The following is a 14,708-nucleotide window of genomic DNA, read 5'->3' on the forward strand; positions in this document are numbered from 1 at the left end:
TTAACTTTGCTTTTTTAACTTCTTTTTAAGAGGAGCTACAGAGTCAAGTGTCTACGGCGCTATCGACAAAATGATCAAAGTCGGTACAGGAAACCTCTGTTACTGAGGGACTTGGTATTGAATTTAACGACGGAGTAATCTGATTTCAATCATTTTGTTTTAAATCTGGACATGTGCAGGTGGACTCAGCCAATGCTAAGAAAGGTCCTATGCCTGCCTGTTGGAGAGATAGAGAGAAGATTAAAGCGTCAAATTACGGTAAAAGATGCTGTATAAAAGACAGGCTACAACTTTTTTTCCTTGGCCCCCCCTGGAATTATTCTCTAAAATTTTACTGTTTATTGTCCCCCCCAGCTATGAAATGGGATTTTCGCCCCTGCGTGGGAGCATGAGCGACAGTAACTGGCACATGCTAACATGCAAAACTCCACAACTCAAATATCAGTACTCTCTCTCCAGGATCGCTTACTCCACCTTTACGTCTTATCTGTTACACTTCCCCTTGTAACACCTTCCCCGCTCTAATCCACACTTTCTGAAGATTTATCCAAACTAGAGGGGAGAAGAAATAGTTTTTAGAGCTCAGCTTGAGCTTTCTGCTGCCTTCTGGTAGCTGTGCATTGATCAAAGGAGAACAGTTTTGAAGTTCAGACAAAAGCAGTTCTGATCAAGAGGGCCCCCTGTCATGCAAACTCCCTGCCCATCTGTATGGTGCCGTAGAATAAATTACACAGATGTGTGTAGATTAAAGAGGGAAAACAATCCTGAGGAGAAGCTTCGGGCGTCGGAGGAGTCTGAACTGAAGACAAATTTGTAGGTATTGTTTCTGCTCTGCATTGAATTCATTATCTGAGTATATACAGTTTAATTTTCACTCTAAAGCTTTATATTCATATTTGTGTGAAGCAGGAGGGATATGAGTCATGCATCTCTTCCTGTAAGACTTCACTGTGCCTGTGCCTGTTTGTTGAAGCAGTCCTGCAGTCAGTCATATCTTGTACGAAAAAAGATTTTAGAGATCAACATGTACATTTGTCGGTCGTGAGCAGGGGCAGTTTTCTCCGCAGCTCTGCATTTAAACTGCTCACGAAGCACCAATGTGCTCTCCATCGCTCAGTGAGGTGAAGCCAGAGCGCTGTTGTATGTCGCTGGGGCTGAAGCCAAGTGTCTGACTAACAATACTTCAAGACGGGAAAAAGAAAAAAAACTGGCAGTAGATCTCCTGTTGTTGTTCTCCAGCAGCAAAGCAGTTTTCCTTCTGAGAGACGGATGGATTTGGAGATAATCACCTTGAGATGATGGATGCTGGAACAGGTTTCTTTCATATAGAGGAAGTCATTACAAAGAGGAACCAAAAACACCGGCCCCCGCACTGTATCTCCATCGCAGATCTGCCTTCTGGGCCATTAAGTTAATTAGTTTGGGATCTTCTACATATTCATTAGTAAACAAAGAATCAGCAAATACTCATATCAATTACGCTCTACAGCGTGCACACAGAGTAACCAATGTGCAGCCATGGAGAAGACACTAATTAAGGTGTATTCTGTGGTGTGTGAAGACCATTCTGAAGTCCGAGGTTAGCTGTCACAACACATATTTTTAATTTGTTTACTTTATTCAACTTCAAATGCATCAACCGCCCAGATATTGGTGCCTCTCTGATCACAGTCATCCATCAAGACATAATTAAGGTAGAAATATTTATGTTTTGTTAGGGGTCAGGGTTTATTTTTCTCTTTCACCGCACCTGTCTGCCTCTCTGTACGCTATCAAATAAAGACAAAATGTCCCACGTAATGAATAGCCTAAAAATGTGACATGGACTCACGTTAATGGAGTAGTTCAAGATTTCAGGAAACACACTTATTCACTGTCTTGCCAAGAGTTAGATGAAAATATTGATACCATTCTCATATCTGTGTTAATATGAAGCTACAGACAGCAGCCGTTAGCTTAGCTTAGCATAAAAACTGGACTGGCGACAACAGCTGTTCCGGAAGTTGTTTTCACAGGTTGGTTTTTGTACAGATTGAACAAACAGGATGTAATGTGTTGAGGGGATAGTTCGGATCTTTTTAAGTGGGGTCGTATGGGGTACGTCAGTCTGCACGACCCCACTTTGGAGAAGCAGGCTGGACTACAGACACAGAAGCTAAGAAATGTACTGTTGTGGACAGGGTCAGCAACAAAGTGTATTAAATCAATATCAGTTTAAGTGTACACTATATTTTGACTCCTTTACCTTTCAGTCAGACTGCAATTTCCAACGGGGAACTGAAGCCATTATACCGCTCTCTTCAAAACCAGACTCCATTGAGAAAAACAACAATTTAACATCGCAGAACACAGGAGTTGCTGGTGTACCACTGCTTAGATAAGTTATTTTGTCTGTGTTGTGGTGTGACTTTAGCAATTCAAAGGGTTAGTTTAGATTCACCAAAGTCACACAATAACACAAACTAGTTAACTGATCAATGCAGCGGTAGACCAGCAGGTCATGTTTTCAGCAGACCAAAATTACTGTTTTTGTTAATGGAGTCTGGTAGTTTAGATGGGGAATCCATTAACGGCTTCGTCATCAAAAAAGACTGTCTGGTAGAAAGGTAAAGCAGTGGAAATACTCTCAGCATAGCATACACTTAAACTTTTATTCATTTTTTTTAGGTGGAATGTTTTTTAGGTAGCTAAAATATGTTTGGCTGCTACAGCCTGTCCACAGCAGTACCCTGCTTAGCTTCCATGTCAGCACTCCTGCCACTTCTCCAAACTGGGGGCCATACTGACAGACGTCTACTGTAGGTAATACACTGACTATGGATAAGCACCTCATACAACCCCACTTTAAAAAATCTGAACTATCCATTTAATTAATGACCTTTGGACAGAACCAGGCTAGCTGCAGTCTTTGTGCTAAGCTAACCCTCTCCTAGCTGTAGTTTCACACTTGCACCACAGACATGAGATTCATATCAATCTTCTCACCTCGCTCTTAGCAAGAAAGCAAATAATCACATTTCCCAAAATGTCAAACTATTCCTTTAAAGAAGGTCAGCTTCTGGTATGCTTCTCACAAACTGAGAGCATTTGAAAAAGGTCAAGCTTTTGGCACTTGGCTCATGTGGTCTGAAGCTACAACATAAATATCATAAAGACCTGGTGAAAATGAATGTACTGGAGAGTCACTTTGTAAAGGTAATGCATATATAAAGTTACTTGTTATTTTAGGGACAGATTGATTATGTGACTGTAGCAATATAAGCAACATGCTCTGTCAACGACATCATACACATACACAGATATATCAGTGTGTGCCAGAGGAAACTATTCTTCATATGTCCTGTCACATTTGACTAAGCTGAGATATTGACCTCATCCTACTTGTCAGATATCCTTGCCAAAGCATAGCTGCTGCTGGCCAAGCATTTGTGTCTTTGAATCTTCTGCTTCTCAGTGCTTTCTCACATCACAACTATGCAGTTCTGAATATATACCTTTGATTTTCATATACTTAGCCCAAGTGGAGTAAACCAAAGTGGACACCTGACAGCTGTGACATGTCTCTTACACTGAAGCAGAGGACTGTGGGACTGGATTTGTCACGCAGCGCAATATATTTAATTGGATTCTAATGAACTGCATGTGTGGGATGATGCTCTGCGGTTCGGAGCTCCTCGCTTTATTCAGACTTTTTTGTGACGAGGCAGACGTCAGATTAGATATGCAGCTTTCAGGGGGACATTTGTAGTGGGATCTAAGGGGAAGTACGCAGGCATCCTGTCAGTGACAAATAGGAAAACATTTCATGCTTTTATGATTAGGAATCAGTCAAATTAATCCACAGGATCAAATCTCTGCATCTATTTAAAAGATGTGCCTCATTTCAGCTGTGAGTCCCCCCTCATATCTGATGCTGCACTACGTAGTTAGCACACGTCATCATAAAATAATCTTCAAATTCCTCTGTGCCTCCATTTATGGATGCATGTGGTACCCTCAGTCTGTGCTAAATGAGGTTTATTGAAGGGAGAGCTGGTCGGGGAGGATAGTCCAGCGTCAGGGAATCCCACAGAGCTCCGCTGTAATAAATCAACTCAAAAGCTGGAGGAGGAGAAAATGCTGATGGGAGTTTTCCTCTCTGCTTCCACTGTGCCCCTTAGTGTTAGGGCTGTCAGAGCGTATACAGCATGCTTTACACAGCCTCAACCTCCAGCCTGCTGTTTGAAAAGCTTTTCAGTTCATATACAGCTGACAGTATTTACTCTTCAGCTCCACAGCTTCTAGTTGAACAGTTTTACAAGAGGATGATGGTCCAGTGAAATATGTTTGTTAGTCAGCAGCAGCCGTTATGTCACTGATATAACAGCATGGATGAGTAGAGTAAATCATCTTTTAACAGTTGTTGTGGATTAGGAGAGAAATATAGCTTTGTGCCTAAAAGGAGATTTCCTTTCACTATTTCTCCTCATACTCCTCTCGTCTTTCATCTTCTGTTCATCTTGTTTCATCTGCTCAGATTCACGTCTTCCCTGCTGTTTGTTGTTTTGGTTTTTTTTCCTCCTCCTTCCTGTGTCAGTGTTGGTATCTTCCCCAAAAAGGCGGGGGATGCTGCATGCTGGTGAGGCTCAAACACTGGTTGTTAATGACACGTCAGCACTCGAAGCATTACCTGAAGATGCAACATATTTACATTGTCTCCGCAAATATAAAACAGCCTGAAGGTGATAAAAGTGTCATTAATAAACAGGCATGTGTCTTGGTTCCTGGTTAGGGATTGGAGGAGATACGATTTTGTCACGGATCATGATTTTTAAAAAACGCTTAATAAGTTGATTGTGGTGAATTTCAATTATCGGGATAATCGTAAATATCGTGTTCAGCAAAGAGATTGCTGCTGCTATCAAGCATTAAGGCTGGGGATCTTCTAAAAAATTATGATGCCAGCAGCAATACCAGTACCCTTAAAGTGATACCAATCAGAGTACTTCATTCCATACTCATCATGTGAATGTAGTGTATAGCCACACTTTGAAATATTTTGGTGGCATCTGAACTGCCAACTCAGTCAAACACACCAAGCTCGACTTCGCTACACCACAGACTGTATGAGTTGTAGCTGCTACTGTGGGATTGTGAGCTCTGCATCGGGAACAGTTACATTATCTAACAGTTTCAAATGTTATTTAATGTTTATCAGCCAAGTAGACCTGTTTTGGTGTCAGTGTGAGTTCATTGGGAAATGGCTCAGTGTTGGATGTTAGCACTGCTACTGTGTTAGCTCTTGCTAACCAGGTACACTTGCCAGAGGAGAGGTCCGGAGCTCCGGAGATGGCAGCAACAGAAAGTTTGCTGATCCAGTGGAGAGTTGGGATGGTGCAGGATCAGAGCCCTGGTGCAAAAAGGTTCTAATGCAGGTATTGTTTGACTTGAGACATTTTGATTAGGGATGTTCCTGGCAACTAATTTCCCTGTTGACTAAACAAAAATTTTAATTAAGGCTAGTCAACACTCAAGAAAACAGTCAAAATCTTCAACAACCATGTCGGATTTTAAATGCCCAAGTACAAGACACTTTATGCCATGCAGTACAAATGTGAACATGATGGCAACTCAGTCAAAAGTTAACCACTACAATCTAAAATAAATAAATTGCCTCTGAAATTTGGGGCACATTGAACCTTGCAGATTATCCCACAAAAATGATAGCAATTCACTTTAAAGTTAACAAAATATCTAAATTATAAGTTAAATTTCAGATGAAATGAGAGACATTTTGCGCGTTTGCAGTATGAATGTAAACCCTGCACATTATCTGACAACAACTCACTTAAAGTTAACAAATAATATGACGTCTCAAAAAGATAAATTGCTACTGAATTCATTTACTACATAAAAATACTGCCAAACAGCGCTGGCTTTGCAAGAGGAAATCTCTCTTATTTCCCGCCGTGCTGTTTTAAAACTCCAGTTTACTCGTGCATTACCGCGGGGAGGGGGACTGCTGTCTGACGGCTCTGTCGCCCCCACTAGTGGCAGGCGGCTGCATGACAGTTAAACAGCCTTGTACATGAATAAAACAGTAATTGGTTTAACCGACTGATATTTCAGGTGCCGACTAGTGAAGGGGTGGATGTTTAATCGTTGCGACGTCTAATCGCGCACATCCCTAATTTCAATACTATGTGGTATTGGATTATTTCAACCGAAACCATAAAGGTATTGAGTAGCAATATCCAACCCTGTCTAGCATTGGCATATCTCATATCAAAATATATGATGCCACTTCAAATTGTTAAAAAGCCTGTTTGTTTTTCACTAAACAATGCCTATCCTGGTTCTAACTCTTCTTCTCTGTTCTACACAATCTTTCACTCATGAATGCTGAAGATTGAGGGTAGAAAGCGAAGGAACATTTAACTGGAATCTACACTTTTTTCATCAGACAATTAAGAGTAGTAGTATTTTGTGAAAATTATATAAAGTCCCGCAGGCAATACGACAAGTGAAACCTTCAAATGAGATAAGACAAACCAGAAGGAGTGTTATTCTCTTCACTCGAGAATGTAACTGTAATATTTGAAGAAAGACCACACCACTTATATCTTAGCTTACTTAAACTTTACTCCCACCGTCCCTCACACACACATACACACACTCACATATGCACGCAGACACCCTCCCCACCCCTAATCAAGTGCACTGGGTGTTAATACACGCCTCCGATAGCAAAACCTTATCAGCTCTCAGCGTGATAAGAGGGCAAGATGAAAGGGGATGATGAACAAAGCTCATAAACATTGACAGTCTATTTTCATTAAACTATCCATGAAATGTCACTTGAATATTAAATGAAGCGAGGCTCAGACATGGCTGTTTTAATCAAATGAATTTCTACATCACGTGTTAGTTTTACTAAGAGTTGACCGAAACACTTTCCTCTCTTTGCTTTCCCCTCAGGATCTGGGCCTCCAGGGAACGTCGCTCAATGACATTTTGTACAAGAATGCAGCTTTTCTCAACCTGGTGGACCCCATCTCTCACGAGCTGCTGCTCGGCCTCGCCCGCGACCTGCAGTGTCCAAAAAGGGTGAGAATCCAGAACAATCCAGTTTATTTTAACTGTTACATTCATGAATTATGAAAAACCATCTATACAGATTTTATATTAATTAACAGGACAAGGACAACAACTGTAAACAGAGGAGAGGCAAGCTGCGACATGTCTGCATTTATTAGCCATGCCCAAGTGCATGTGTCACATTTGTTGTCATGCTTCTGTGACGATAATGAAGTGTCAGTTCTCTTAATATTAACACGGCTACAGAAGCATGGAAGGAAGCATGGAAAATGATACTGTAGGTGTTTAGCCAGTAGCATAATGGATCACCAGGCATGTTCTGGTGTCTCTAAAATGACTTCACTATTAGGTGACATATTAACTTTTCTTACGTAGAGATTTTGCATAAGTGGCTGGCTCCTGTTTTACAGGGGAAACGTGAGCGGCTCAGCACATGAGTTTTATGTATACAGCCCTAAATCACAAATTGCGAAAAGGGTTTTATAATGTGTACAACATATGGCACCCTTGATCCTTAGACCCTCAAATCAGATAAGGACAAGCTCTGCTAAAAGTCTTAAATGGGAAAAAAGGGAGAAACTGCAGAAGGGACAACAGAGGAGGAGTTGCTCTTCCAGGAAAGACAGTCAATGTCATATACAGAGTTGACAGAAATAACAAGTGTAAAAACACAGTGTGGAGAAACTGAATGTCAAAACCTCATCTGTACAACTGCAAGAGCCAATAAATATAACAAAACTCCTTGCAAAATGGGACAGCACTGGTTTACATCAACAATATGAGACAACAGAATCAACATCCATAGAATGGTGATCACTGGCTTCTCTAGTCAGCGTATAAAAGTATTTTTAGGGCAAGATGCTGAGCCACAAATTGCTCCCAATGGTGCATGAATGCATGTGAATCAAGGGCGTACATATAGACAGTACAGGTAGTGTGGTTGCACTGGGAACTGTGTGCTGGGGAGCCTATAGAGAGAACAGGTCTTGTGTTCAGCACAGTGAAATTACTGTTTTTGTTAATGGAGTCTGGTAGCTTTGACAAGAGCATAGATGGGGAATCCGTTAATGGCTTCCTCGTCAGAAAGGGCTGTGAAAATACTCTCAATGTAGCATACACTTAAAATTTTGTTGATTTTTTTTAGGTGGCTACAATATGTTTCACTGCTGCCCTCTGTCCACAGCAGTACACTGTTATAACAGACCCTCCAGCAACGTGTTGGGTGGCAAATGAGCCCTTATGAGTGATTGCTACCTTAGAATTATGCCTGTGTTCAAAGAAGAACTGAACTGAATTCAAAAAGGTGCCATTTGCTATATATACCCTTGGAAAAGGCAAATCCATATTTTTGTCATATACAGTACACAGTAGATGCAAAGATGATTGCTGGGTAATATATATGTTGATGCCCTGTGTTGAGTCTCCGTTTGATCATGTGACGAGACGATATGTGCACAGTAGCATGTATTAGGGCCCATCATAACAGCATGGACTGGGGCCTGTAACTACCTTACGCCACTGGTGTGAATGTTTAACACTGAGAAGCAGTGGCCTTGGCCACCAGTGTATGAATGTGTGTGCAATTTGTGTTTGTGTGTTTTGAGTGGCCGGTAGACTCAAAAGGCACTACACAAGCACCATCCTTTTTCTGTTGCATCATCATTTACATTTGAACATGTCTTTATAGGCACTTATAGATATTTTCAGCCGTAGTTCACAATATATTCTGAGAAGTTTTTTCCCACCTGTTTTCATTTTTGAGTCTGCATGTGGAGGAGCTGCATTTGGAAGACAATCTGGAGGTGGAAATGAAAACTGCCTCTCAGTGCCAGCTACAAAGGTCGCACCTGCATGCTGTAGGGTGGGTAGTGGGAGGCACTGGGTCAGGGTTTGGCTCTGCAGTGGCACCATGTGGTCTGTCTTCCCCGCTGCTCATGTGCTCTTTCAGCACATCGGGTTGCAGCTGTGCTCCAGGACCTGCAGGTGTATGAGAGTACCTGCCTAGGTTGCTTCATATCGGGAAGAGTGGGCAGCTGCCCAGTGGTCATCACGCTGAGGTCAACAGGGCCCGAGGCCATGGTCAATGGCACTGAGGCTTGTGGGCCAGCGTGGCTTTGGCAGAGAACTTTGAGGGCTCTGGCAGGTGGCAGGTGGCCAGTGGGATCAAACTGGAGTCCGCTGAGCGCTGTGAAGTCTGTTTTGTAACAGGTAACAGAAACCTCTCACTGTTTGTGAGGGACATTATGAAAATCTTTTAGCTGAAGGTGTGATTTTTTCCCATCCTAAATTTATATTTTATCTATTTTATCTAAGTTATAGTTAATAGTTGCATCAAAAACACAGCTCCTATTTGTGCTGTGGGTCATAATGATGCACCTTGCAGTCTGCAGAAGACAAAAAGACTTGTTTTTGTTTTTACATGTTGTCAAAGGGTCGTGCTGTTTTTTTAACTCAAGACAAGGCTTTAAATACAGTTCAAAAGCCCTAGGAGGGTCTTGCTATTTTACAAAGTGAAACATCAGGTTCATTTCCGCTCAACAGGCCAGAAATCTTTGTCCCTAAAGGTACAGTCCAAACCAAGGGCGTTACTTTGTGTTTAACAGTGTTGGGGAGTGGGGACATAAAGGCTCAGATGTCTTTAACATAAGTGATTTTAGGCAACATAATGGGGGAATTGCTATAAGGTCAGTGTAGATAATTATAGCTGGTAGGGGGCAAAATGGTGCATCAAAAGGGCATAGCCAAGGCTACTACTGAGGGGTGTAGGGTTTAATTTTAACACTGTGGGAGGGACACACATGAAGGGAAAGATCTGGAAGTCCTCCCCCAGGAGACTTTGAGCATCAAACACTGCACTTCCTGTTTTCTGCTGTTTCTTTATGCACCAATTTATAGTGGGAATTTTTTATTTATGTGAAGGAAAACACATGATTCAGGTACTGTAGCAGGTTACAATTCAAAATATAAAAATACAATGGAATATAATACATTAAGGCTCTCAGGCATTCTGTATTGCTTTCATATTTTATTTATATATTTACTCTTCAACTTTTCCCATTTCATGTTATTCCTGTTGAAGTAACACACATGTATAGAAGGCATGATGTACTTCTCTGTCCTGTTTTGTTCTTTAAATGTGCATGTTGCATTCAAGCCAATGACACATGAATGAATTTTTTAAATAATTTCTAAAGGATTTGATAGCTTGTGCTGTCATGTTCAGTGAGAGAAAGAATGGAAAGCTTGGACTGTGTTAAGAATTTACTTATTAAAATTACTGATCGGCACAGTATGCTAGGGAGTATTTTATTTTACTTTATTTTATTTTATTTTTTATGTAATTTAAATGTATTTAATTTTAATTTTAATTCAATTTAATTTAATTGTATTTTATTTTTATTTTTATTTTATTTTATTTTGTTTTGTTTTGTTTAGGTTACTTTTATTAAGGTTAATAGGTTTCCTGTCTTGTTAGTTACATGTAGCATTTCTTGGTGCAAGCTATATTTCAGAACATTTTTAACAAATAATGCTTTTAAAAAAGTGATGAGGACAAAATCAGCCATTTCAAATGAGTGGTGGGGACATGTCCCCGGCATCCCCACTGTGAATGACACTATATGGTCCAATAATGAATAGTTAGAACAACCCCATAATTCAAAACAAAGGATTAGCATCACTCTCTGATATGAACATTTTACAACATCAAAACATTAATAATTTACATTCAGTTGTCTAACATTAGTCTTTACCCATCAGTTAGTTTGACACTCGTCAACGTAAACTGTAAATCGTGATTTATCCAGACTGGGAGTCAGCTCATTCACATGTAGCACAGCACACAAATCCAAGATATTAAAATTCAAATTACATTTCAAACTCTGGTATAAGGGTGAAGACACTACAGAAGCAGCTCAGAGTGGCTGTAAAACACAGACCCGGCAGCCATTACAGTTATCTGTAAGTCTGCACTTATCTCTTTTAGGAAAAGATGGGCTTCCTTAAGATAAAGCCACTGTGGTCCAGTTTTTACTTACCGAGCCCAGATGATAATCACCTGTGAGAAACTCTTATCTTATCGCTGTTTGCTTTGGCGGGGAAAGCCCAGGAGGACGGGAGGGAAAGTGAGGAGCTGGCAGCGTTCTCCTGACTGGCTAGCGACCCGTGGCAGGATACTGTGTCAGACGTGACGAGGATGTAGAGAGGCAGTGTGCTGGATTTAAGGCCTGGCAGCTGCCTCTATGCCCAGTATTTTCCACCACACTGAGATTTATTTAGATTATATATTCAAGGACATATTGAGGGCTGAAAGATGCATATTCTGTGAATGTTTTGAAGCTCATGATCTTCAGTTTCTGACAGTTCATTTAATGTATGTTGTGATGCGCTCAGCTTTACAGACCCGTGATTAACGCCTGTAATGCTTATAGAATTAAGTGACTTCGTCGATCCTTCCAGTCCACGGATTCACATTTTCTAAGAATACTTTGACTGCGAATCAGTATGCGCAGCTATAACATTGTGTTCAGTCATCCAAGCGGCTGAAACAGCAGCGTTGAATGTTCTGAAGTATGAGGCATGTTTGTTTGTCGCCCAAGAAAGGAAGTGGCAGTGGGAATGGTTAATCGCCTTAAGGTAAATTGCCCCTGTCTTTTTTTCCCTCTCGCCACATTGCCTCTTTCTTGTTGTCGTGTTGTACCATTAATTAGATTTACCCTGCTCAGCACAACCCATTCCATTTAAAGTCTTTGACGGAGGTGGGAGAGAGAAAAGAGAAGGCAGGGAGAGGAGGGGGAGGAGAGAGATGGAGCAAGAGGGGAGGCGAGAGGGAAAATAAATGAATGTTTCTATGTAGAAAATGTTTGAAGTGGCTGTATTCAAAGGACAAGAGAGAAACACTTTGTGACTGTGTGGAAATCAGTGCATCAGTTGTTTGCAGGAAGAAAGAAAGCAAGATCAGACATCCGGAGTTTATAAATTACTTTTGCCTTGTGAATATCTAACAGCTCATTTTCCATACATGCAAAATTCAGAGATGATTGGTGTGTTAGAATGTGTGATCCTCAAACTGTTCCATTTATCCCCGAGCAGCCGCTGTTTGAGCTTGATTAATATGTGTCACCCATCATTTGTCCTCCGTTTGTGTTACAGGAGACTGACTCGTTCAAGTCCACCAACAAAATCTGCCGCCAGCTGATTTACCACCTGACCCCTCACTCCAAGTGGACGAGACAGAGCGTGCCCAGGAGGAAGTCTCAGGCCTGGTGAGTGTGTCCTCTTTGCTGCCGCCACACGCTGTGCCATCACTCTGAAGATGGACATTCGCCGACACAGTAAACACATTCATCACCATAAGCATTAGTGCTGCTCATAAATCTCCGGAGAGCCTCTGTGAAATACTAGAGCAAGTTTGGAAGAAGTCCTCCACCAGTTTGTGGGAAGCTTTGCCTCCAGTATGTCAAGGTTACATCTGTGATAGTGTGTTAATTAGGACTGAAAGTTTTTTGTCGTGATGTTAAAATGATTCCCTACTGGGAACATATCACTCTTTAATTCTCACCACGAATGAAAATTGATTTGAAAAACAGCAGTTTATTCTCATTATATGATGTCATTCTTACATAATTCTTTGATTTTTAATCAAGCAATTGCTCGCTAATGTGCAGTGTCTTTGAGGTGGAAAACAACACAATGCCAACCATACAGAATATTTCATCATCTGTGTTTCAGTGTATCATCAGTAGTGGTTATAATGGAGAGTCTGATCATCTTTATAGTGGTGAACAGATGTTATTAGTGTAGAGCTTAGATCGGCCCAAGAAATCCAGCCCGACCCCACCCGAGCCCGTGCATGTTCTGTCCGAGCCCGGCCTGGCCCGTCCCTTTAACTGTAATTATGAGCGGTTTAAACCCGACATTTTTTTTAAGGATACGAACGTGGACATTGAAGGCTGACAAAGTTTGTGATTTCATCTAAAACATATTTTGCCTGAGCTGAACTGTTACCTGGCATTTTTGTTTATGTAGCTTGAATTGATCCAGTTGTATGACTGTAACAACATTAATTCAGATTCAGTATCTATGACAGTTGTGTGGAAGCACTGATGACTTTTGGAAAGCCCTCAGTGCCTCAGCACCTACGATTCTCTTCAGTATCATAAAACACACTCAGAGCACACGTATTCTGGGAAACAGAAGCAGATTTTAGTGAAAATTCCCATAAAATACCAGGATGTGACTAGATTAGCAACACATTATTGTTCTGAACCAAATTCAGCCATATCTTTATTTGTTGATTAGAGGTGAAATAAATCCAACACGTCCCTGAGGAAAAGACAATGAAAAACAAAGGTGACTGTGATTGATTAAAATGTGGAATTAATTTGTGATGTCTTATGGACGTGCTTCTCATTTTTGTTGCATTTAATACACTGAAACAAAATGTTTTTTGCTCCTATTTTTCATGAGTTGAAAAGTTTTTCTATGCAAACAAAAGGCTGAGTCCACTCAAATTATGTTCATGAATTTGTTTCAATCCATGCTAGTGAACGCTTTGCCAACTTAATCCAAAATCCATCCACCAGACAAGTGTGGCATGTCAAGGTCTTGATTAAACAGCATAATTACCACACTGATGTGCCTTAGGATGGTCCCAGTGAACGATCACTCTAAAATGCCATTGGCATGCAGAAATATCAACCAGACCTGTTGCAGATGAATTGAGTATTCATTTTCCTATCATAAGCCGTCTCCAGTGTCATTTCCGAATTTGGCAATAGGCCTACATCCAACCGGTCTAGTGAGCCAACCCAGGACCTCCACATCCAGCTCCTTCACCTGCAAAATGGTCTGCTACTGAGATGAGCTTCTCTGAGAGGGCTTGTCAGAGTTTATGCAGAAACTCTTCAATTGTGCAAATCGAACGGCCTCCTGAGGCTGGCTCCAAAAATGAGTCAGTCCCCATAGACACCCATGTTAACATGCACCAGCTTTACAGCAGAAATAAACATGTTTACAGCCTGGTACAAAAGATCACCTCGAGCCCTAGAGCTAATTTCCACATTCATGACAACTGTAGGGGGGGGTGATATTTTATAAAGCTCACCTGTATAAATTTAATTAAGGTTATTAAGGTATTAGGTCAGGCATAATTAAGGGTGTGGCTGCCTCTAATGACAGGCTGTCTGCAAGGCGTCACCAAAGTCTATGAGTCAGAACCAGCCCACGCTCCTCCACAGCTCCAACCTCTCATCCAAATATGGTCACTTGTGGTGCCAAAAAAACAAGATGGTGACAGCCAAAATGCCAAATTTGTCGCTGTAGCTATAGTCTATGGTTATTACGCATGGTATGCAGTTGTAAGGCTGGTTGGATGTGCTGCCAAATTTTCTTAAATTATGTTGGAGATGGCATTTGGTAGTGAAATGAACATTTAATTAAGGGGCAATAGCTCTGTTGGATGGTCCCTGCAGTCAGCACGCCAAAGCCACACTCCTCCAAAACATGTCACATCTGTGGCATTGTGTTGTGTTTGTCATTTTATTGTGATCATTCTAAAACCCCTAAGTAGTAATGAGGCTGTTTAATCGGCATCTTGATATGCCACATTGCAAAGTGCTCACTAACACAGA

General features: G+C 41.1%; 1 protein-coding gene across 1 annotated transcript in view; it reads left to right on the forward strand.

Moving 5' to 3' along the window:
* lrrc75bb (leucine rich repeat containing 75Bb) overlaps window positions 1-14,708 on the forward strand; it is a 46,463-nt gene that overhangs the window by 3,335 nt on the left and 28,420 nt on the right. Inside the window, exons 2-3 of the mRNA XM_050053027.1 lie at window positions 6,958-7,086; window positions 12,229-12,341. Coding sequence (XP_049908984.1) covers window positions 6,958-7,086; window positions 12,229-12,341 — 242 coding nt within the window. The remainder of the gene's footprint in view (window positions 1-6,957; window positions 7,087-12,228; window positions 12,342-14,708) is intronic.

The sequence above is a fragment of the Epinephelus moara genome, chromosome 9, assembly GCF_006386435.1.
Source record: "Epinephelus moara isolate mb chromosome 9, YSFRI_EMoa_1.0, whole genome shotgun sequence".
NCBI lineage: Eukaryota > Metazoa > Chordata > Actinopteri > Perciformes > Serranidae > Epinephelus > Epinephelus moara.